The sequence below is a fragment of the Petaurus breviceps genome, unplaced genomic scaffold (assembly GCF_028583685.1).
Source record: "Petaurus breviceps papuanus isolate PSGF00001 unplaced genomic scaffold, PetGlider_PUasm1.0 90977, whole genome shotgun sequence".
In the NCBI taxonomy this organism is placed as follows: Eukaryota; Metazoa; Chordata; class Mammalia; order Diprotodontia; family Petauridae; genus Petaurus; species Petaurus breviceps.
The window spans coordinates 10096502-10122094 of record NW_027187391.1 but is presented as its reverse complement, the minus strand read 5'-3'; the positions used below and the strand labels follow the sequence as shown (position 1 = coordinate 10122094).

General features: G+C 36.4%; 1 protein-coding gene across 7 annotated transcripts in view; it reads right to left on the bottom strand.

The window, feature by feature from the left end:
• The window catches only part of AHI1 (Abelson helper integration site 1), a 259337-nt gene that overhangs the window by 219278 nt on the left and 14466 nt on the right, over positions 1–25593 (bottom strand). For all 7 annotated transcript variants that reach the window (XR_011166306.1, XM_069077308.1, XM_069077310.1 and 4 more), the window contains 5 exons: positions 19627–20222; positions 16748–16938; positions 11895–12114; positions 10878–11070; positions 8525–8620 (listed from right to left, as the gene is read on the bottom strand). Coding sequence is in view for 6 of the 7 variants with exons in the window: in XM_069077308.1 (XP_068933409.1) it covers positions 8525–8620; positions 10878–11070; positions 11895–12114; positions 16748–16938; positions 19627–20222 (1296 nt within the window). In the remaining variant the exon portion in view is untranslated. The remainder of the gene's footprint in view (positions 1–8524; positions 8621–10877; positions 11071–11894; positions 12115–16747; positions 16939–19626; positions 20223–25593) is intronic.

Genomic DNA, 25593 nt, shown 5'->3' with positions numbered 1-25593 from the left:
ATGACTGAAAAATGACTGAATAACAACATTAAGAACTACAGTCAGGACATGCTACCTAAAATTCAGAATTCGTCAGTTCTCCCTTTGGAGTGGAGAACATTTTTTATTAGGGGTCCTTTGGAATTGTCTTGGATTGTTGTCTTAATTGGAATAGAAGTTTTCCCATTTTTTTTCTGAAATCATCCCATTGATAATTTCTTTTTTTTTTAATATTCTCTTTTATTTTTTAGTTTACATCATCCATTTACACAAGATTTTGAGTTACAAATTTTCTCTCCAATTTTCCTTACCCGCCACCTCAAAACAGTATTCCCACTGAATATCCCCTCTCCCAATCAGCTCTCTCCCATATCTTCCCCCATCCCTCCTCCGACTTTCCAGTAGGGCATGGTGGATCTCTATGCCCCAGTGCCTGTATATCTCATTTCCCAGTTACATGTAAAATATTAATGATAACATGTATATTTTTAAACATTTGATTTTAAAACTTTGGGTTCCAGATTCATTCCCTTCCCCCCTTGTCACCCACCTTCGCTGGGAAGATAAGCAATTCAATATAGGTTGTACATGTGTAGCTATGCAAAATATTTCCATTGTGGATATATTGTGGAAAACTGACTATATTTCCCTCTATCCTATCACACCTCCCACTTGTTCTATTCTCTACTTAGATCCTTCCCCTTTTCAAAAGTGTGTGCTTCCAATTTCCCTCCCCCCCCCAGCCTGCCCTCCCTTCTATTATATCCCCTTTCTTCCCCTTCCCCTCTACTCTCCTGTAGGGTGAGATACCCTATTTAGTGTGTATGTCATTCCCTCCCTAGGCCAAATTCAATGAGAATAAGGTTGACCCATTCCCTTTTGCCTTCCTGTTCTTCCCCTCCATTGTGAACATTTTCCCTTCCCTCTTCTGTATGAGATAATTTACCCCATTCTGTCTCTCCCCATCTCCTCTCATTATATTCCTCTCTCACCTTTTAAGCATCATCCCTTCCTATTCAGTTGGTCCTGTGCCTTCTAAGTATACCTGTACAAATATATATACACACTCACATATGTATTCATATGTCCATATACCCTCCTTTATAGACATAAATATATATTTCTATTCCTGTCAACTATTCTCATACTGAGAAAAGTTTCATAAGTTATAATTATCTTTTTTGCATGTAGGAATGTAAGTAGTTCAACTTTGATAAGTTCCTTATGATTTCTTTTCCCTGTTTGCCTTCTCATGCTTCTCTTGCTTCTTGTATCTGAATGTCAGATTTTCTATTCAACTCTGTTTTTTTTTCATCAAGAATGCTTGAAAGTCCTCTATTCCACTGAATGACCATATTTTCCCATGAAACAGGATACTCAGTTTTGCTGGGTAGGTGATTCTTGGTTTATTCCCAGCTCCTTTGACCTCTGGAATATCATATTCCAAGCCCTTCAATCCCTCAGTGTAGAAGCTGCCAGATCCTGTGTTATCCTGATTGTGTTTCCACAATATTGAAATTGTTTCTTCCTGGATGCTTGTAATATTTTCTCCTTGATCTGGGAACTCTGGAATCTGGCTATAATATTCCTAGGAGTTTTCTTTTGGGGATCTTTTTCAGGAGGTGAAGTGGACTCTTTCAACCTCTATTTTGCGCTCTGGTTCTAAAACATCAGGGCAATTTTCCTGGAGAAATTCTTGAAGGATGATTTCTAGGTTCTATTTTTGATCATGGCTTTCAGGTAGTCCAATAATTTTTAAATGATCTCTCCTGGATCTACTTTCCTGATCAGTGGTTTTCCCAATGAGATATTTCACATTGCCTTCTATTTTTTCATTTGTTTGGATCTGTTTAATAGTACCTTGATTTCTCATAAAGTCACTAGTTTCCATTTGCTCCAATCTAATTCTGAAGGAATGATTCTCTTCAGTGAGCTTTTGAGATTCTCTTTCCATCTGGCAAATTCAGCTTTTTAAGGCATTCTTCTCCTCATTGCCTTTTTGAGCGTCTTTTGCCATCTGAGTTAGTCTATTTTTAAGGTGTTATTTTCTTCAGTCAGGTTGTTGACTCTCATTTCATAATTTTCTAGCATTGTTCTCATTTCTCTTCCCAATTTTTCCTCCCCTTCTCTCATTTGGTTTTCAAAATCCTTCTTAAGGTCCTCTATGGCCTGTAACCAACTGGTATTTTTCTTGGAAGCTTTTGGTGCAGGAGCTCTGACTTCGCTGTCTTCCTCCTGTTCCATGCTTTGATCCTTTTTGTCCCCAAAATAGGCATGTAAAGTTGGGTTGCTCTGCTTGCTTTGCTCCTTTGCCTGCTCATGTTGCCACTCAATTACTTGACTTTTGGGCTTTTTGCCACAGTAGGACTCTGCTACCAGAGAGGAGAGCTTTGTCCCAAAGTGCTGGGATTTTCTCAGCTCCCAAAGGTTGGGTGCCCTCTCTGAAGCCTGCACATATCCTGGCAAGCTGGTCACACACCCCAGGACCTCCACTGTAGACTGCAATCCAGATCCAAGCAGGTTAAAGCAAGAGCAATTACCTCTCGGACTGGTTGCTTGGTTCCCCTACACTCTGCAGTCCAGGAGCTGAAGCTGCCACATGGCAGCAGCTGGCTGTAACACCTCAGCCACTTCTCGCCTTGTGGGCCAAAGGCCAGATTGCACTCCAAATTCTCAGGTCCCAAAGTACACACTGCACTGACCTCTCACTTTGTCCTTGGCATCTATGGGTTGATAATTCTGGAAACCGCCACAGCTGCTGGTGATCTGAAGTCCCTCCAGCCAGCAGCTGGTCAGCCCACCCTGAGACTAAAACCTTGGTTTACACGGGGCTTGGGTTGGCTCCCAGAGCACTGTGCTGGCCCCTTTCTGCCTGCCGGGCTGTCCTCAGTGGGAGGTTAGCTTCTCTGCGTCATTTTGTGGGTTGTGTAGCTCCAAAGTTTGTTCAGAATCGCCTTTTACATGAATTGGAGAGGGTGGAAGATGGAGCCACGCAGAAGTCCTGTTTTTACGCTGCCATCTTAAGCCATCCATTTTTAATTGTGAATGGTCATATAGGACTGGGAGAGAAGTTAGAGAAGATTTGAATGCAATAGAGATTTTGTAAAACTAGTAACAGGAGTTATAGGCCAGGGCCACCGTATTCTGCTTCCTTAACTTTGTTGATAAAACTTTCTCTTGGTTCCATTCTCTAATTGTGCTTTTTAGGTATCATATGCTCAATCATCAACTACCTTTACTCTGTTATTGTAGGTATTCTTTAGGGATCTGATGTGGATCATCTTATATTTTTTAGCTTTATACTTTCCCTTGGTGAACTCATAAATTCCTGTGGTTCAGTTCACAAGCATATCTATATGCTCAACTCTAATCATCTTCCTGCTTGACTAATATTCCTTCATTTCCACTCAGAATCTTAAATTCAACATATTTGACATGGAAGTCATTGCCTTACACCTTAAATTCACTTGCCATGCAAATTTTCGTCTTTCTGTTTTAGACATAATTATTTTCCCTGCCCTCCAAGTTCCTAATCTTAGAGCTTACTATAGTGCCAACACAATATTCAGAGTGCCTATAGCATCTGTGAATATGCCAGCTTAATTCTGAATCCCAAAATATAACAGACTCTCCACATGGAAGACAGAACAAAAACTCTTACTCAAACACCAGAAAGTGGAATCCCAATACCAGAAAGCCAAATCCATCATAGCAACAAAGAAATCTACATATAATAACAGTGCAGAAGATACTGCCATCCCCAAGCCTTCCTCCTTCTAGGACCTTCCCATAAACAAATACTCACAGCTTGCTGCCTGCTTCCTCTCTCTCCCTCAGCTCTAACTACTCTAACCAGCTTCCTCTCTCAGCTCTACTCCAGCTTTACTCTTCCTGTTCTATCTTCTAGGCTCTACCTTCCTGCTCCATCTGCTAGGCAAGTTCCTCTCACTACAGACTCATGTGACTCAGGCTTCAATGTAACTATAACAGGTCACATGGGCCTATTAATGGATGGGAAAGATCTTCCCATTTACATTACCATTATACCTACCTAAGAGATTAGAGATATAGAAATAAACATAAACTCCTCCTTTTCCTTTGGTTTTAATGAGTTGCCAATTCTTTCCAAGTATACTTTTATATTAATAATATCTGTTTCCGCTCTAACCTCAAGGCTTAGTGTCCCTGATTACACTATCTTTCTTCTAATCCATCTTCCACATAACTGCCAAAATAATCTTCTGAGGTCTAGGCCTGACTATGTCATTTGTTTGCTTAAAAAAAAAACCTTCAGTTTTTTTCTTTAAAACATCTTTAATACAATACAGAGTCGTAAACCTAGAATCAAGGGTCCATTCTAGTCAGCTTTTAAGGTATTTTTTCAGTTTTGTTTCATACTGAAGTGCACTGGAGAGACTTCCAGGGGCAGAGCCAAGATGGCAAAGTAGTAGAAACACTAAAGCTGAGTTTTCTCAATATTCCCCTTTAAACAACTTTAAAGTAATGTCTCAAATCGAGCATTGGAGGAGCACAGCTAACAAAAGGTCAGGGTGAGACATTTTTCCAGCTCAGTAAAACTTAGGAGGTCAGGAGAGGTCTGTGACACTAGAGTATGGGTTGGCCTGGATAAATGATTTAGAAATAAAGGGTGATATCTTATGTAAATTAGAGAAGCATGTAAAAATGTACCTCTCATGTCTATGTATAAAAGTTTATGACCAAATGAGATAAAGAGGATCATGGGAACTAAAACGGATGATTTTGATTACATGAAATTAAAAAGGTTTTGCACAAAAACCAAAGCAGCCAAAATGAGAAAGAAGAAGGAAAGTAGAAAAACAATTTTTTATCCAGTTTCTCTGATAAATGCCTAATTTCTTAAATATATAAAGAACTGAGCCAAAGTATAAAAACATGGGCAATACCTAATTAATAAATATTCAGACGATTTGAACAAGCAGTTTTCAGAAGAAATCAAAGCTATCAATAGTCAAATAAAAATGTTCTAATTCAAGATTGATTAGAAAAATGCAAATTAAAATAACTCAGAGGTACCGCCTCATACCTACCCGATCAGCTAACATATAAAAGAAAAAGAACAAGTCCTGGAGGGGATATGAATAAATAGAGTCATTTTTGTGCTACTAGTAGAATTATGAACTGGTCCAACCATTCCAGGGAACAATTTAGAACTATGCCAAAAAGGCTATAAAACTGTGACTTAGCCATACTACTACTAGGTATGTATCCCAAAAAAATCAAAGAAAAGAAAAAAAGGACCTACATGTTGTTGTTCAGTCATTTCAGTTGTGTTCTACCCCATTTGGGATTTTTTTTTGGCAAATGTACTGTAGTTTACCATCCTTCTCCAGCTCATTTTACAGATGAATAAACTGGGGCAAACAGGGTTAAGTGACTTGCTCAGGGTCACACCACTAGTAAGTATCTGAGGCTGGATTTGAACTTAAGTCTTCCTGATTCTGGGCCCAGCAATTCTTTTTGTGGTAGCAAGAACTGAAAACTTGGAGGATTCCCATCAATTGTGGAATGACTGAACAAACAGTGGTATATGATTGTGATGGCATACTATTATGCTGTAAGAAATGACCAAGGTAGGAGGCGTAGTCAAGATAGTGGAGTAGAAACAGGACTTCCTCACAGGTCCAGCTCCCACCTCCCCCAATTCATGTAAAAAATGACTCTAGACAAATTTTGGAGGTACAGAACCCACAAAATTACACAGAGAAGCTAATCTCCCACTGAGGACAGCCTGGCAGCAAACGGCCAGCAAAACACTCTGGGAGCCAACCCCAGCCCTGCTGGAACCAGGGGTCTTAGCCCCAGGGCAGCCTGACCAGCTGCTGGCTAGAGGGACTTCAGATCACCAGAAGCTGTGACGGTTTCCAGAATTATCAACCCACAGATGCCAAGGACAAAGTGAGAGATCAGTGCAGTGTGTAGTTTGGAGTGCAATCCGGCTTTTGCCCCATAGGGCGAGAAGCGGCTGAGGTGTTGCAGACACAAGTAATTGCTCTTGCTTTAACCTGCTTGGATCTGGATTGTGGTCTACGGTGGAGGTCCTGGGGTGTGTGACCAGCTTGCCAGGATATGTGCAGGCTTCAGAGAGGGCACCCAACTAATACCTTTGGGAGCTGAGAAAATCCCAGCACTTTGGGACAAAGCTCTCCTCTCTGGTAGCAGAGTCCTACTGTGGCAAAAAGCCCAAAAGTCAAGTAATTGAGTGGCAACATGAGCAGGCAAAGGAGCAAAGCAAGCAGAGCAACCCAACTTTACATGCCTATTTTGGGGACAAAAAGGATCAAAGCATGGAACAGGAGGAAGACAGCGAAGTCAGAGCTCCTGCACCAAAAGCTTCCAAGAAAAATACCAGTTGGTTACAGGCCATAGAGGACCTTAAGAAGGATTTTGAAAACCAAATGAGAGAAGGGGAGGAAAAATTGGGAAGAGAAATGAGAACAATGCTAGAAAATTATGAAATGAGAGTCAACAACCTGACTGAAGAAAATAACACCTTAAAAATAGACTAACTCAGATGGCAAAAGACGCTCAAAAAGGCAATGAGGAGAAGAATGCCTTAAAAAGCTGAATTTGCCAGATGGAAAGAGAATCTCAAAAGCTCACTGAAGAGAATCATTCCTTCAGAATTAGATTGGAGCAAATGGAAACTAGTGACTTTATGAGAAATCAAGATACTATTAAACAGATCCAAACAAACAAAAAAATAGAAGGCAATGTGAAATATTTCATTGGGAAAACCACTGACCTGGAAAATAGATCCAGGAGAAATCATTTAAAAATTATTGGACTACCTGAAAGCCATGATCAAAAAAGAACCTAGAAATCATCCTTCAAGAATTTCTCCAGGAAAATTGCCCTGATTGAAAGAGTCTACTGATCACCTCCTGAAAAAGATCTCAAAAAGAAAATTCCTAGAAATATTATAGCCAGGTTCCAGAGTTCCCAGATCAAGGAGAAAATATTACAAGCACCCAGGAAGAAACAATTTCAATATTGTGGAAACACAATCAGGATAACACAGGATCTGGCAGCTTCTACACTGAGGGATCGAAGGGCTTGGAATATGATATTCCAGAGGTCAAAGGAGCTGGGAATAAACCAAGAATCACCTACCCAGCAAAACTGAGTATCATGTTTCAGGGGAAAATATGGCCATTCAGTGGAATAGAGGACTTTCAAGCATTCTTGATGAAAAAAAAAACAGAGTTGAATAGAAAATCTGACATTCAGATACAAGAAGCAAGAGAAGCATGAGAAGGCAAACAGGGAAAAGAAATCATAAGGAACTTATCAAAGTTGAACTACTTACATTCCTACATGCAAAAAAGATAATTATAACTTATGAAACTTTTCTCAGTATGAGAATAGTTGACAGGAATAGAAATATATATTTATGTCTATAAAGGAGGGTATATGGACATATGAATACATATGTGAGTGTGTATATATATTTGTACAGGTATACTTAGAAGGCACAGGACCAACTGAATAGGAAGGGATGATGCTTAAAAGGTGAGAGAGGAATATAATGAGAGGAGATGGGGAGAGACAGAATGGGGTAAATTATCTCATACAGAAGAGAGAAGGGAAAATGTTCACAATGGAGGGGAAGAACAGGAAGGCAAAAGGGAATGGGTCAACTTTATTCTTATTGAATTTGGCTTAGGGAGGGAATGACATACACACTAAATAGGGTATCTTACCCTACAGGAGAGTAGAGGGGTAGGGGAAGAGAGGGGATATAATGGAAGGGAGGGCAGGCTGGGGGGGGGAGGGAAGTTGGAAACACCTACTTTTGAATAGGGACAGGATCAAAGCAGATAATAGAACAAGTGGGAGGTGGGATAGGAGGGAGCAAAATATAGTCAGTGTTCCACAATATATCCACTATGGAAATGTTTTGCATAGCTACACATGTACAACCTATATTGAATTGCTTATCTTCCCAGCGAAGGTGGGTGACAAGGGGGGAAGGGAATGAATCTGGAATTCAAAGTTTTAAATCCAATGTTTAAAATATATATGTATATATATACATACTATTATTAATATTATTTTACATGTAACTGGGAAATAAGACATACAGGCCCTGGGGCATAGAGATCCACCGTGCCCTCCTGGAAAGTCAGAGGGGGTATCAGAGAAGATATGGGAGAGAGCAGATTGGAGGAGGGGATATCCAGTAGGATTGTTATTTTGGGGTGGTGGGTAAGGGAAAAATGGGGAGAAAATTTGTAACTCAAAATCTTGCAGAAATGAATGATGTAAACTAGAAGTTAATAAAGTATTTGATAAAAAAAGATGGCTTTCAAAACTTAGACTTAAGATGGAGGCAGATGATGGCACAGTAGAGGGAGAGGGAGAAGGAGAAAGTGAGCTGAGCCTAGTGTCAGAAAGAGGTGAGTTCAGATTTAGCCTCAGACACTTTCCTGCTGTCTGACCCTGGTAGATAGCTTCATGGAACATGAAGGAAGGTCTTAAATGTTTAGAACATTTAAAAAATTACCTTGAGAAATGCCCAGGCAATTTTGCGAAAACCCCTTTCCTGGACTTGAACCTCAGAGTTGGCCTTGGCTTCATCCATACTTAAGAAATCAAGAATCTGTAAATATTTAGTTAAAAAACACATTAATTCTTATTGAGTGATGATTGATCCAAATGTTAATATTTTCTAAGTTGAAAGAAAAATCCTAATGTTGCATTTAAAAAATATATATATCAGATACCAACTTAAAGTGACATCTAAATAATTTCAGTTTAGCAAAATCATATATTATCTTATTTGCACAGTACCTCAGTCAATCTAATAGCAAATAAGTTAATGTTTAGCATGTATTTCTGCATCTCATATTTTCTTTTTGTGAAGTTTTTGTTTAATTCCCCAAGCACAGAAAGAAAATCTTACCAATCACTATGACTCTACAAATAAAATTCATTTACCTCTAGGTACATATTGGGGCTGATAAACCAAGGGTTACTAATAAATTTCTGAACACATAAAGGTGCACATGCATGTGTGCACACACACACACACTCTCACATGTGAAGAAGGATGTATACAGTCATCATTTACTTTTGTTGGGAGGGAGAAAACTGAATGTAATGATTATCAGAGGCCACTTCTGTTATACAATAGTAAGGCTGTATACAGATGTACAAAATCTGAGTGGATCTGACAAAATATACAATCCTTGAGGTAATAGCTGTTTTACTTCCATCTTTATACATAACACAGTGCCTGGCACATAGTAAGTACTTAATAAATGCTTGCCGATTGATTGCTAATAGAGAAAGAGTAAAAGTTATGGGGTTTGGTAGTTTTCTAGAAATTTTTGTTGTTGTTCAGTCATTTCAGTTGTGTCTAACTATCTGTAAACCCATTTGGGATTTTCCTGGCAGAGACACTGTACTGGTTTGCCATTTCCTTCTCTAGTTCATTTTACAGATGAGGAAACTGAGGCAAACAAGGATAAGTGACTTGCCCAGGGTCACACATTTAATAAGTGTCTGAGAACAGATACAAACTCAGGAAGATGAGTCTTCCTAATTCTAGGCCCTGCACTCTATCCACTGTACCACCTAGCTGCCCTTTCTAGAAAGAAATAACTGTCCATTCCAGCCTTATGACTTGATTTTTACCTTTGAGTGCCCAAGGCTTAATGAAGGAAAAAGACGACATCACTATTGTACTAGTGAGAGAAAAACATAAAACTGAGAATATTGGCTAAGTGAGGAAAGCAACAACTGGAAAGTACTAGCTGGACAGATAACTCAATAGCAAATATTTCCCCTTCCTCAGAAACTATGCCAAACAGACTGTTACTTTTTAAAAAGATGATAATCTACCAAAAAAATCTCCACCAATAAAAAATAAACAGCAATTAAAATCTAAATCTGCAATCTCATCTTCAAGAATTTCCATGCAAACAATTTGGCTAGACAAGAGGAGAGGAGATATACTTTAACAAAATTGAGTGTAAAATAAGTAGAATTATTGATCATCTTTATAAAGCTATATAAAAAAAGTTTCATAGTTTGGTTTGCTGAGCCTTACCATTGTATTAAGAAATCTGTTCTACAACAGTTGAGCTTTTCATTTTTCTAAAATCAAACAAACCAGTTAAAATATCTTATATTACTATGCTCTGAGATGCATATAAATACTTTTCATTTGTGTAGCCCATCTCAAAGACCACTGTCCCCATGGAGCTTATCCAATTTTCTTTAATTTGCAGTGATCTCAGCCATCTTTGAACTCTTTGTATACCTATAGCCTAACCACACCACCTAACAGTTCATGACTGTCTTGGAATTACTTATCTTGAATTAGTCTTTGTATATATCATTTGCCTCATTAGACTGTAAATTCCCTCATGACAATCATATTATAATTCTCAGAATCTCAGAGTTGGATGGTGTCTCAGATATACTTTAGTTCATCTCTTATCTGAATCAGAATCCCCTCTACTACATATAAGATGAGTGGTCATCAGTCTTTACCTGAAAGCCTCCAATGAGTAGAAACAACCTCCCTCCTAGGTCCCGTTCCATTTTTGGACAGTTCTAATTGTTAGGAAGTTTTGCTTGAAGTGAAGCCTAAATTTGTCACTCTGAAATTTCCAAACATATCTTACACTCCTTGTAATCTATGACCACCACTCCCCATCCAAAAGCACAACAGGTATACAATAAGTAATTGTTGATACACTGATTTCAGAGATGTCATTGTTGACAAAATCTTAAACTATTGTGTTGTACATTTAAGGTGAGAAATTACTATATATTAAATACAATTTTTCAGCAATAAGGCATATACTAAATTGTCAAAATAAAATGAAAATCTATTATGTTTAACATACCTCAAAAAACAGAATTACTCTAGGGCTTTCTTCAGATTCTTGGAGGAAATAACTAAATCGTTCATTAAATACAATTTGTTCTTCCCACTCTGGAAGTCTTGACTTGTAATGTTTGAAATCATAAGGCTGAGTCATAATAGGAAGGACATTCTCTACTCTCTCTTGTTCATAAAAAGATGAAACAGCTCGGTTGCTATATTAAAAAAAAGAAAACATTAATATTAAACAATAGAAGTAGAGAAAGAAAGGAAGGAATGAAAGAAAGAAGGGAAGGAGGAAGGTAGGGAGGAATAAGGAAAAAAGGAAGGAAGGAAGGGAAGGAGAGACAGTAATGTAAAGCAGGTCATAATGATATAAAAAGGTAAGAAGTCATAATATCAAGGTAAGAACTATTTTGGTTCCCAATAATAAAAGCTAAAAAGTAACTAACTCCTCTAGAGTTATATGGGAGAAAATATTAAAACCAAAAACATCAGAACCAAGTTCTAATCTCCAGGATTGAAACTTCTGCCTTCTTAGATTTTGATAAAATATACTGCCTAACATAGAACATTAGATGGTAAGCTCTTTGAAGGTAGGGTCTGTGTTTTATTTATCACATTTCTTATTTATCACATTTCCCCCAAAGTACCTAACTCAGTGATTCATATATAATAGGTCATCAACAAACATTTGTTTGATAAATGAACTGATTAATTAATGGTACAGTGGTCTTATATGCTAATCTTTAACATATTTGTTTTCTTTTTCCACATATCTTATTTAAAAAAAAAGAATAACCTTTGGGGGTTTCTTTTCAAAATTCTTCCGAATATTCAGACAATTTTATTTTTTGGTAATACCATTTACATTTAAAGTTTGGAAAGCAGCTTGCAATTTTAGGAGTAAGAATATCCAAGTTTAAATAAAGCAAAGGTACATTAACATAAGATCTATGCTATGACTCTAACAGTGTGAACTTTTAAAAGATAGCCATTTTCAACCCCAATGGGTAGACAACTGGAAAAGTATAATTACCTGTGCTCTTTCTTGACATACAGTCCTGTATTCTGGTCAATCACGTGGATTTTTACCATTGGGTGAGAAATCATAAAATCTGTTCTAAGCCTATCAGTTCGATGGACATAAACTCCCAAAACAAGGGTATCATCAAACCCACTGTTGGGCTGATTTGAAACTTCTGGGCTTGTTACTTCTTGGACATTATCAATACCACTTTCTTCGTTGTCTTCAGAAACTATAAGCAATGGAAAAACACAGTTACGATCAAATGTCAAAATATCTGAGGTTCACTATGGGTCCTAAGGCCCCTGCTTCACTGACTGAGCACCTAAAACCCTGTTTCCATAATTATTACAGAGCAGACCCCACATTATGAGACTGCTCCAGTATTTCTGATAAAGCCTTTTTGGACAATGTCCAAGACAGGACTGTTACACTGAATTCTGTTATATGGTAGGTTCTAATATAAAAACTCAATGCATAAACACTACCAAATATGCTATGTACATTTAATATATATCTACATATTTCAGATACATCCACATTTAATTTTGTTTTTGTTTGCTTTATCTTAACAATACCCTAAATGTAGTTTATGGAATTATTTTTAAAAGTATGCCAATTGGTAAAAATGAGAAATGTTAGAGTATCAACAATTTTTCAGTTACCCTTACTAAGTGGAATCTATGCCACAGGTAAATACAAATTCCCTTTTCCAATTTTGTTACCCAAGGTAAAGTGAAGCTGAATAGGACATCTGGGTTGACATGACTAGTGAAATATTATAATATTCTTATAAAAAAGTAGGGGTGAGGGAATGGTTTTCTTAAATCAAGAAACTGGGGGAAAGAAAAGGAAACTATATTAGATTTTCTTTTCTTAGAAAAGCATAAAATATTTAAATCTCCTGTATTTAAAATGAGGGGGAGTAACACAATTTTATTAGATACTTTAGCATGAGATTGTGTAAAAAGTACTGAATTTTTAATCCAAACATTTCTGTTTAAATCCAAACTCTGCCACTAGCTGCCCATGTGACCTAAGGTACACTATCTACAAAATGAGGGCACTGGATTCCCATGACCTAAAATTTTCCAGAGGAATTAATAAGAAGAAATGCAGGAGTCTCTAAAGAATGAAATTCTCAAAATTAGAAACAATTTTGAGGAAAAGTTAAAAAGGAAGGTTTTTAAAGAGACTAGAAAAAGGTAGACATCAACTGAGCTCCATCATTTTCTCACCAACCACCTCAGATTTTTCAAAGACTTCAGAGGGCTCAGAGGTCTTAGAAACTCATCAGAAGATATGAATTCTCAGTAAAACTGATATTAAGGAACCATGGTGAAAGAAGATTCCAGAGTTTAGTCTGGCCTCATATTTAAGTTGTAAATTAGGACAAGCTGTTTCTCCAGCCAAAACAGGTAAACTCTAAAGTTTCCCTCTCTGTAGTACATGGAAGGGGCTCATGATAAAAAAAAAAAGTGACACCTGGGGAGCTACAGTAGATGGGAAGGTGAGAGGGAGCAATGTCGCTGACAGACAATCCACACCATCAACTGGGAAGTGCAAGGGAACAAAAGGAACTACATAATGAATTAGGATGTATAACTTACATGACTACTACAGGTGACTGAGGTTACAAAGATCCCTAGAGAAGGACAGTATATTCTTGAGGCAGTTTCCATGAGCTCTGCTACTAGTTCTTTTCTGACATGTAGTTATTTTTCCCTTTTAGCCATGTGACTTTGAGATAAGTGAGCAACAACTCAACAGACAGCTAAGGTGCTAGTGAAGTGCTTAACTTGGAGACAGGAAAACACAAGTTGGAATTCTTACTCAGATACTAGCTGTGTCTCTTTCAGACTCAGATTACTAATTTTTAAAATGGGGATAACAATAGAACCTACCTTACTGAGCTGCTGTGAGGCTCAAATCAAATGAGATAACATAGGTAACATGTACTAAATAAATGTTACCAATTATTATCATCACTACTAATTAACTGCATAATCAATGTTATACAATGAGTATCCCAGATTTTCTGAGTGAAGAGAAAGACTCAGAAGTAAAACAAATTCCCCAAAGTGGACGCAGCTCCTTCATGTCATAAGAGACCCTCCACCATACGTAATTCATGAGTATAACTGAAAGAGGCCACATAGGTTTCTGGGGAAGCTCCTGCTGCTACATGTGAGGCTTCCCATTTCTTTTTTTTTTATCAGAGCATTTGTCCTTTTGCAAGCTTGTAGACTCTATTGTCCACAGTTTTTAAAAAATCCCTGAAAAGAGCCCAGTAATAATGTCAGCTAGTTCTTTCAGTCATCAGTGGTCCTGGTGATCAGATCATCAAGAGCAAATGGTGCTCTCAAACTTTCTCACTGCCTATTTTTAGCTTCAACTCCATAAAAGATATTTTTGTTTCAGCCTTTCAGGACCAAAAATGTTCATTTGCTTTGGCAGAGACAACAGAAGCAAACTAAGGATCTCAACTCCTGGCCTCCTGGCCTCCCCCACAACAGCAGGTCTAGTCCTCCTTTTTTGCTACAGTTTTCTGATTCTAAATAAGAACTGACTAAAGGCATAGGAGACACCTAGCCTGGAAAAGAGATGCAGGATGAGTTTGGCAGGTATCTTCAAGTTTTATAAGATTTCCAAATGGAAGGAAGATGAGGCTTGCTACCACAGTACATTTCTAGGGGCAATAAATAGCAATTAAAAAGATTTAGGTCTAATTTAAGGAAAAACTTCCAAACAATCAGTCTTGTCAAAAAGTAGATTGGGCTGCCCCAAGATATAACGAGTTCCCCTTTACCCTAAGTTGTGAAGCAGGTTATTCACAATGTTGTAGAAGAGATTCATGGTCAGGCTTTTACCAGATGGTTTCTGATGATTCACACAACTCAGATTTTGTGACTAGATGCTCACTAAGATCTTTCTCAGCACTAAATCCTATAATCCTACAAACAAACAAAAACATTATGCTCCTTTACTATGGTCACTTTTGGTGGAAGAAAGAAAAATGAGTTCAGTGGTAAAATTAGGGAAAAGACAAAAGTAAGATGAAATGGAAAGAAAAATAGTAGGAAAGGGAATGGGAAGCGGAGTCAGAGAAATACAAAAGGGGAAAGAAAAGTGCAACCTTTCATCCTTCTCAAGTCCTTATCCTCACTCACCTCATTTACCTCACTTATATCGAATCTATAGTTGAATTTTGTTGTTTCCAACTTCACATCTTCTCTTGCATGAATCCACTTTTCTCCTTCATCATACAGCTATCACTCTAGTTCAGGCCTTCATCACCTCTTGCCTAGAACATCATCACAATGGCCTTTTTTTGTCTCCTTGTCTCTAGTCTCTCCAATCTATTTTCCAAAGCGATTTTACTAAAGAGTAGGTCTAAACATGTCACTCTTCTGCTTAATAAACTCTAATGGTTCTCTATGACTTCCCAGATTATATCAAGTTCTCTGCTTGGCATTTAAGGCTACCTACCCCTTTCCTACCTGCCCAATCTTCTTACACTTTACTCCCCTCCATGCATTCTGTGGTCTAGTGAAACCAGTCTAGTTACTATTCTTCCCTCACAACATTCCTTCTCCCATTTCCATTCATTGCAGTGGCTATCCCCATGACTCGCCCTCCTCACCTCTTCCTCTTGATATCACTAAGACTTGGCTCAAAAGCCACCTTCTGGAGGAAGCTTTTCCAATCCTTCTAACCATTTAGAGTTGATCTAACCTTTAACCAAAAGAGGCAGCTTTTGTGTTTTTGCCTTTCTCTGGATCCTCGCTGCTTAGAAAAGCACCTGGGGTACACAGTAAGCACTTAATAATCAGTACTTGATTGACTGGTTGAAAACAACACAAATTAATTGAAAGAAGTATAATCATAAAGACTAAGTTTGGTCCCAAAGAAAAGATGAAAAGATGCACCTTCCTCACTACTTTGTAGAGCTGGGGGACAGTATGTGTGGAACACTGCATATACTATCATATCTGTCTGATGTATTTATTTGCTGACCTTTTTTCCTCTCTTTATTTTATTTTTTGTTGCAGAGGAAGGGATGTATTTGCAAATTAAAGTGATGTATAAATAGAATATATCAATTTTTTTTTAGAATTCTAGTGTCAGGAAGAAGCTGGAAATCATGAAAAGAACTTGACAATTTCCTAAAGTAGGAAAAGACCCATTCACAGAGTACAAGTTGAGGAGGGATCTTCTCTTGATGATGAAGACCTCTCAATGTTCAAACTTGACAATGATATTTTCTTGGCTGCATCAAACTCAGAATACTGCAGAGACTTGTGCATAATATCAACAATCATATTAAAGAGTTTGCTCTAACCAAGTGGATAAAGTAAGCCTATTGTTCAGACTATGTTATGCAGACAAATGGACAACCTATATAGCTTGACTGTCAGTATGTGTATGTACACGTGTGCTAACAAAGAAATACGTATACAGACAGATAATCTTGGACAGATTATGCAAATGATAATGAGCTGGGACCAGAACTAAACAAAGGGAGGAAAGTGGGCCAGAAAGCCTTGGGAAAATGTGAAAGGCTATAGTAAATACAAAACACATCAGTCACAGTCTTTGAGCTGAAGGGGGCCTTAAGAGGTCATCTAATTCAACTCCTGCTCATTTTATAAACTGAAACCCAAAACTAAAATGTAGAGCTAGGATTCAAACTGAAGTCCTTTGACTCCAAATCCAGTGATATTTCCATTGTACAAATAAGCATTATGTCAATTTAAACATTATATTTTAGTGACGATTTCTTTTAAGAAGTGAAGAGGCTTTGGGAAGGAAATATATATATACACAGACACACATAAAATTCTAATTGAATACAGATCACAAACCTGCTTTAGTTTTCTTTTTTGTCTTTCTTGGTTTAGTTTTTGGCTGTTCCACATTTTCCTCAACAGTTTGATCTTCTGCCTTTATTTCATTCCTCTGATTAAAATCTGAAGTTAATACATCATCAGATGATTTCTTCTTTTTGATACTTTCTTCACCTACATTATGATGCAGCTCAGAGACAGATGCCATGCTGAAAAGTAACCATATATATTGTTAAATAATATAGAAAAAAATAATTTATTATGCATGGCTTAGGGAAGGATAAGCCTCAAATTATATTGCCTTTGCTTTGGAATACCTTTATATTTTGGAGCAGTGGTAGCTTTGAAAAGTCCAACCTGGTTGGAAAGTCTTCAAGTATGAGACTGATAATATCTATCATGAGAGGACCACCCTAGCTGAGTTTGGAAAGATACATATTCAGGTTGGCCACAAGGCAATAAATATTTCAAACACAGCAATCCTCAATAATTGCATACCAATTTGTAGAAGGATTGTGATCATTGTTGGTGGGTGGAATACTATACAAACAAAATCACAGATCTTTGCGGTATTAAGCATAAGTTATTTATACTTTTAATTCTATATAGAACTCCAATTTTGAAGTGACTAGCAAATATAATAATTACTTTATTATATTCTAATTAAACTTTATTCTTATCTGAGTCAACTCATTTACATAATCAAACTGACCAATGTAAAGGTATAGAGATCTTTTTTTGTCTGTCTCAAATTCTGTAAGGTTTGAACAACTATAGATTAATCTTAATTATGAATTTTTGAACTATATAATCAGTAATACATACAGTAATATAGTTATAGTATGTGTAACCATGTAATTATGTAATGTTAATACTATATAATAATTTATATTAATATATGTTATATGTAATATATAATGTTAATATATTAATATTAAATAAACAATAATTTATATTAATTAATTTAAAAGTATCATTTTAATGAAAATAATTTTTAAATGAAAGCTTAAAGTGATCCCTAATTACTTTTACTAAGTAGAATCATAGGAGGAAAATAATGGATTTCTTGTAAAGCTTCACAAAGTAGGACTCAGAAGGTTCCAAAAGTCTATGTGAATGAGCTATAATTTAAAATTAATATTTGATTATAAATTTAAGAAGTAAAAGATTCTTCTAAAGAAATTTATAAGTGAAAAATCTTTTCAAAATAATCAGCTTTACAGAAGCAGAGACAAAAATAAAGGTGAAGTTCCTTCTTGAGTTATTTGCTAGCAAAATAAGCCTAGACTAGACATCACATCACTTTCCTTTCATTCAAAATAATTAGATTATATAGGTGAGAAGTTTTTGCTTCTATTTCAAGAAGTCATCATTTCTCTAGGCTAGAACTTTCTTCTATCTATACAGATCACAATTCCTCAATTTGGTAAATAATTAAATTACTATAGATGAAAAAAACCAAGTCTTGTGATGAGTCTCTCTAAATTCCAAGATGTTGCCTGGGCAATGGATATGACATTGCTAAACCTATACTCAAAACCCTTTCCAGTTTATATGATCTACCAGAACTCATGTAGAGTGACACTGACTTCAAGAACTTGACACTATGAACCCAAGGTTACCTGCATTCTACAATAGGTGGGTTAGCTCTGCTAGATTATGAGCTTCTCTGGGCTGCATTTTCTTTGAAAAAAAAAAAAAAAGGAATTCTGCTTTAAGGAGAAAGGAACTTGATAGCATGAAGAATATTTCTGCCATAGGAGTAAGGGCCATTGCCTGAATTCTGGTAAAGAGAAACAATGCAACACTTTGAAGCACTCCATCCCCTCCCCTCAATCCACTTTGCAGTATCTAGGGTGCCCAACACACGGTCAGAAGGAAATGTGGTAGCTCAAAGAACATTTCTCTTTCTCTGGAATTTTGGAGAGAGTTTGTCCTTAACCCAAAAAAAAGGCTGTGTACATAATATGAAAGTTTGTTATGTCAATTGATCCTAAGTCATAGATTGCATAAAGGTTCATCTTTACCTAGGAACAAAGGGTAAAATGCGCAAGTAAATATGATATCCAGAAGCCATATTCCCCTTCATTGTTTGTACTACACCACAAACTAAAATATAAAAATTGATATAACAGCTAAAATTAGAAAGAAAAATTTCAATTTCTTCTATGATCAATAAAAAACAAATTCTCTACATGAACTTTCTAGAAATTTAAGAACTGATCTATCATCACACAAAAATCAAAGCAAATAGGAAAGGAGAACCAAAACGGGTTTATTGTAAGATACAGCAGATCACTGCTTCAATTAAAAGAAAAGTAGGATTACTTGGATAACCAAGGGTAGGCTTGCTAGTATTACTAGGAGAAAATATCAATTCAGTAGTTAAGAGTATAGCTGCAGGGGCTGCCAGGTAGCACAGCTAGTAAGAGCACTGGCCCCAGTGTCTGATAACCTGGGGGATTCAATCTGGGCTCAGACACTTAACACCCACCCAGAAACACCTGGCCATGTAACTTTGAGCAAGTTGCTTAACCCCAATTGCTTTAAAAAAAATATAGCTGCAGGTTCTTTTCTACAAATACTGATAAATGCTAATAAAAGTATGCTTGGTCAGTTTTTAATAATATCATACCATGTGCTGGAAAAACTTTTACAGTACATGGAAATTATCTTACAGAAAAATACAGAAGGCAAGGGAATTGTTAGAAAGAAGATGGCTCATTTGATCTTTTAAAATATCTTTTAAAAATTACATATATATGTGTGTATGTGTAACCTATTTCCAAATATGTGTAAAAATATTTTCCAATACTAAATATCAACTAGCCTAAGAGTTTTACAATCCAAGGAGTTCTACAAAATAAAATCAATACAATTTATCAGTGGTAAGGTACCTTGTTTCTGTTTCAAGCATAACTGGAACTTTTTTCTTTTTTTTCTTTTTTCCCACTTTATTCAATATTTCTTCATGGTTTTGATTATCAGAGACTAAATGAGACATCTGTTCTTTAAGTTTCATTCTTATTTTCTTTCTAATTGCATTGGCTGCTTCTTCAGCTACTTGGAGTTCATATGCTTGTATTAGCTGTTCTTCCTCATCTAATTCAGCTGTGTCTCTCACTTCATCTGGGGCATTTTTTATCTTTTCACTCTTTTGATGAGATATACCTGATAGTGATTTGTTTTTTGTTTTTCTTGGAGAATGATTAATCTTCCTTTCAAAACTCCCTGGTTCTACTTCCTCTGTATTTTCTTCTTTATTAGATTGTTCTTGTAACACTGATTTCTTTTTCTTCTTATTTGGCTTTACTTGCTGGTTTTCTTCTACAGTAAAATCATCATTACTTATTTTTTCAGCTATTGACCTTCTGTCCTTTGGTTTGCTTTTAGTAAATCGTGGGCTCTTTTCTGGATTACAAGTGCTGCTGATAACTGCCTCATCACTTCTAGTTTCTTTGGTAAGATCATGATTACTTCGCAAGGTGTCAAGCTAGAAATAGAATACACATAAATTTATTTTAAAATGTACTTGAATATAAATGGCAAGAAAAACATTAAGTTAAATATGTAATGTGTAATATTACTTTTTCAGCTTTTTGCTTAGATACAATTAAAATGAAATGGAACTCTTTACATTTTGACAGGTTACTCAACATATAGAAACAAACTTAGTAGTAGAGTATTCAATAAACCCAAAGATCCAGCTACCAAGGTAAGGCTAAGTTATCCTTAACGAAATTATCCTTATTAACTAAAACTCTGGGGAAAACTAGAAAGCAGTCTGGCAGAGATTAGGTTTTGATGAATACATCATACCATATACCAAAATTAACTCCAAATGAGCATGACTCAGCTATCAATGGTCACATCATAAACAAAAGAGAGAAGCAAGGAAGAAATTACATTTTAGATTATGGCTATGGGAAGAGTTCATAATTAAACAAGGGAGAGAAGATCTATCTCTTTTTTGTCCATTTTATTGCACATTTTGTCTCAGAAGATAAAATAGACAAGTTTGATTACACAAAATTAAAAAGTTTTTGCACTAACAATACCAATACATCTAAAATTGGAGGTAAAACAGTTAAGTAGAGGAAAAAAAACTTATTATAGCAAGTTTCTATGATAAAGGTCTTACTTCCTGAGGCCATAAGGAATAGTTTCAAATTTATAGGAATAAAAGCCATTCCCCAATTGATATGTGGTCATATCAATTAAAAAGAGCTCAATTTACTGACTGTAAGATAACACTAGCACACAAGAGGGCTGCTAGCCCAGGTTCACTCTTTTTTTTTTTACTTTTTTTTTTTTTTTGGAGGGCAATTGGGGTTAAGTAACTTGCCCAAGGTTACACAGCTACTTTTTTTTTTACGTGGGTGTCAAGTGTCTGAGGCCGGAACCGAACTTGGGTCTTCCCGGTTCCAGGGACAGCGCCCCCACTCACTGCGACACCTAGCCACCCCAAGGTTCACTTTTAATATGGTCAGACAGGAAAGACACCAAGACAGCTTTGAAGGGGTTAGTAAATTTACTTTATTCTAATCTAGTCTTCTCACAAGGGTTGCTAATAATGGGATCACCAACCTCTACAGCACTCCCTAATCACTGTTCTCGCAGGGGCTGGCAAGAAGCGGGGGCAAACACCCCTACATCTCAGTGGGGTTCAATCGAGACTGGCACAGTTTGTGCACTCCCCTATATCCCCTCAGGTCTTAATGGGTGCCAGTCAAGACACACACAGCATTCCAGCTTGTGCATTCAACCCTAAGGGTTCCCCACTCACTGACCAGTGTCCATCTGCTTTATAGTACAACCTCCAAAGAAGGAATATTGCCAACAATAGCCTCCAATTTCATGTTTCCTCCTCCCTGTATTTCACTGTGCAGTCGCAGTAGATATTTACAATTTAAGCATAAATGTTTATATTATTTTTCATTATATAACACTGAGCAAGCATAGTGGAGATGATGTTTTGAACCATAATCATGAGAACCCATATCGAATATCTGGGAACAAGAGATTATTATGGCTATGGATCCTAGAAAATGAAACATAACAAAAACCTACTTTACACACACTAAAATCCACCTTATACTAAAATCCACCTTGCTTACACTGACTGATGGAGAGTGTTAAAGAGGATGGTACAAATTATGGAACAAATTTGTGTAGAACACAAGCTACTATATAAAACACTCACCCACAAAATTTTGATAATTATATTTTAATAAGTGTCATCATGCCTAATACACTTAATTTCCAAATTCCATGAAACAAAAAGCTTTCAAAAACATAGATGCCAAGTAGAAGGTAATAAAAATATAGAGGAACAGAACAAGGTATATGCCAACCTCTCATCCTATCGGCTACTGGAGTTGTCCCATAGATGCTTTCATAAATCAAAAGAAGGGCTTAGTCTTATTTATTAAGGTAGATATTTCTACTTCTCCATTTATATATGAATCCAACAAAAAATATGAGAATGAGATAACTTTGATGATGAAAATAATGACATATAAAATGTGAAATTTTTCAGGAAATCATTAAAAGTTGATTATGACTCTGTCTATCCTTAAATTCATTATAACTCTTCTTGAAGAGAACTGACTTGGGTTTCCAAGTTATGGGAGTTGAACCAAACTATCTTATTAATTACTTTATACACATGGGTAGCATCAGCTACGTTGTTTCTCTGAAAAACACATTAATTTCTTCATTTCATTTCTCTAGTGACATAAGAAATATAATGTGGATTCAGTAAGTTTAAAACTCAAGATACACCAAGAAGAGCTGGAGACTGAAAAGACTGAACTTTCAAATTTAGCTAATGGACAAAGGCAATACTTAGAAATACATTGGCCTTTGTCAGCTGAACCACATCTAGAATAAAGCTCTCAAAGAGAAAGCTGTGGCTATATGTTATTAGACTTACTGGCATGCTGAAATTAAAGTTCATTGGTATGCACACATTGAAAGCAACTGAAATCTAGGCAATGCATGTCTTAACACATACTTTCAAAATTGTAAAATTTACCCTAACAGATTTGCAAACCAACCTAACAAAAACCCATTCATTATTAAGAAAACAAAAGACCCTTTGAACTAAGAATGATTAACACTTCCTTGCCAATTGCCAAAAAGGATAAAGGGAATTGGTTATCATGTGTTTTGATAATTATAATCTTAAACAGTTCAATGAATTTGCAAAAGAATTTTTGGGATAAACAGACATCATTTCCCTGGATAAAAGTTAAAGCTGAGAAGAGGTATAAATCATTAGTTTTGTCAAATATAACCCAAAGTGGTTTACTAGTTAAGATCCAAGAGTGAAATCCAGACTCTTTCTGGGCAACATCTATTTGAACTCTGTTAACAATATCTCAGTAAAGAAGCAAATAAATGGCTGAATCAACAAAATTTATTTATGGACAAAGAGAGATTTGTGATGTCAATTAACGATCAGATCACCACCAGAAATTACAGAAAAACAGTGATTCTTAAGTAACATGGAATTACTGATCAATGCAGATTATGCAAGGAAAAATTAAAACTGTCCAACACTTCACTGCAAGTTGTAAAAAATCAAGTATTTACCAATTACCTACCAAGTCATGACTCAGGAGCTAGAGTTACACATCCTAAGTTCACTACCTTCCAGGCTTAGATAATAAATTCTCTTATTACAATTTATTGTTCAATCATTTCAGTCATGTCTGATTCTCTGTGACCACATTTGGGGTATTCTTGGCAAAGACACTGGAGTGGTTTTGCCATTTCCTTCTCCAGCTTATTCTATAGATGAGGAACTGAGGCAAATAGGGTTAAGTAACTTGCCCAGGGTTACACAGATATTAAGTGTCTGAGGCTGGATTTGAACTCAGGAAGATGAATCTTCCTGGTTCCCATCCCAGTACTCTATACACTGTGCCACCTAGCTGCCAAATTATTGCAATACATGCATCAAAATAACGTGGAGAATCCAACCAAAAACCTGTACAGGAACTGTACCATTATCAAAGATCCTGTTGCCCACAACTATCTGGAAATAACTGATCTATACAAACTTAAGGATAATATTTTAAAAATAATTACCATTCTAAATATTCACAATCTCCAAGCTACATGGAATAAAAAAGCTTTCAAAATATAGAGATCAAGCAGATGTGATCAAAATTACATGGGAATAGGTTGAGGAATATATCATATACATCATCATCCTGTCTGTTATAGGAGCTGAATGAATGAAAAAGCATTTATTTAAGCACTTAGTATGTGAAAAGAACTCTAGGTACTGGAGATAAAACTAAAAAACACCCAAGTACAACAACAATAACAAAAAACAGTCCCTGACCTAAAGGAGCTCACATTTCAATATGGAGACATAACATAAAAAGTAAATTCCAGTTGTCCCAGGATGCCTTAACAAGGTTACAAAAGACCTAACATTCTACTACTACAAGTATCAGTCCTTTTAGCCACATGCACAATAGTCTATAAAACATAAAATATAAAACAACAGCGAGGATAGGAACTATAACCAAGATTGTTCCTAACTTAAATTCATTTAAAAATAAGAATTAAATAATAACAGTTATTATTCTTGTAAATATCATTCTTATCATCATCCTCATCTTTATCTTAACCCCATAAAAGCTAAACCAATCATACAAACTAGGGGAAGGGAAGAGAGGGAAAATGGAGGACAATGGCACTGTAAGGAATTGTCATTCAGGATGATGTACAGTACAGATTTTGTGTACTGTAAGACCAGTACAATGGCTGAATTGAAGCTATACAGAAGATAAGCTTACATACTAAAACTCTTCCAGACACCATATCTTTTCTCCACCTCTACAACAGTTCACAGAAGTCTGAATATAAAGGAATAAGCACAAAATCAACTTGTCCCACATCCATTTTTAGCTAAGTCCCATTAAAAAACATGAAAACAAGCTAACTATTTTGAATGGCTAAAATTTATATACTGCATGAACACTGGCAAAGTGCTTTAAATACATTATCTCATTTGATCTTCACAATAACCCTGTGAAATAGGTAATAATATTATGGAAATTTTCCAGGTAAGGAAATGGAAGTTAAGCAAAGTTAAATGATTTATCCAGGCTCACAAAGATGCTAAGTTTCTGAAGTCAAATTTGAACCCACATCTGACTCCAAATCTATCACTCTACACACTACACTTTGCTTCTAACTCAACATGTGCCAAAAGTAGCTTATACTTAAAATTTTCTTCTGAAAGCTGTTCCTCCTCCCAACTTCATTCACTATTTTTGCATATAGTGCCACTATCCCCCAGTCTGGTATGTTTGTAAGTTTGGAGTTATATTTAATTTCTCCTTCCCTATAACCACCCCATATCCAATCAATTCTCAGGTCCTAAGAAGTTCATCCCCCAAAACCATTTTCTCGTATTTCATTAGCAACTCTTAGGATAAAACAGGACCTCATCACACCAATCTATCTGGAATAGATTCTTTTTTTTTTTTTTTGCCTTTTTGGAGGGCAGTTGGGGTTAAGTAACTTGCCCAAGGTTACACAGCTAGTTTTTTTGTGTGGGCGTTAAGTGTCTGAGGCCGAAACCAAAGTCCTCCTGACTCCGGGGCCAGCGATTTACTCACTGCGTGACCTAGCCACCCTGGAATAGATTCTTTTTAGGTCTTTTCACTATCTCCATTCCAATCAATTCTTCATATTGAATGATCTTTTTTATAAACAGAGTTTTAGGCATACATGTAATTCCTTCCTTTGAAAATGTTAAGCAATTTGTTATTGTAAATTTGCTAGTATGAAGTCAAGATGGCAGAGTATATAAACAGGACTTCCTCAGGGCTCCTGCTTCC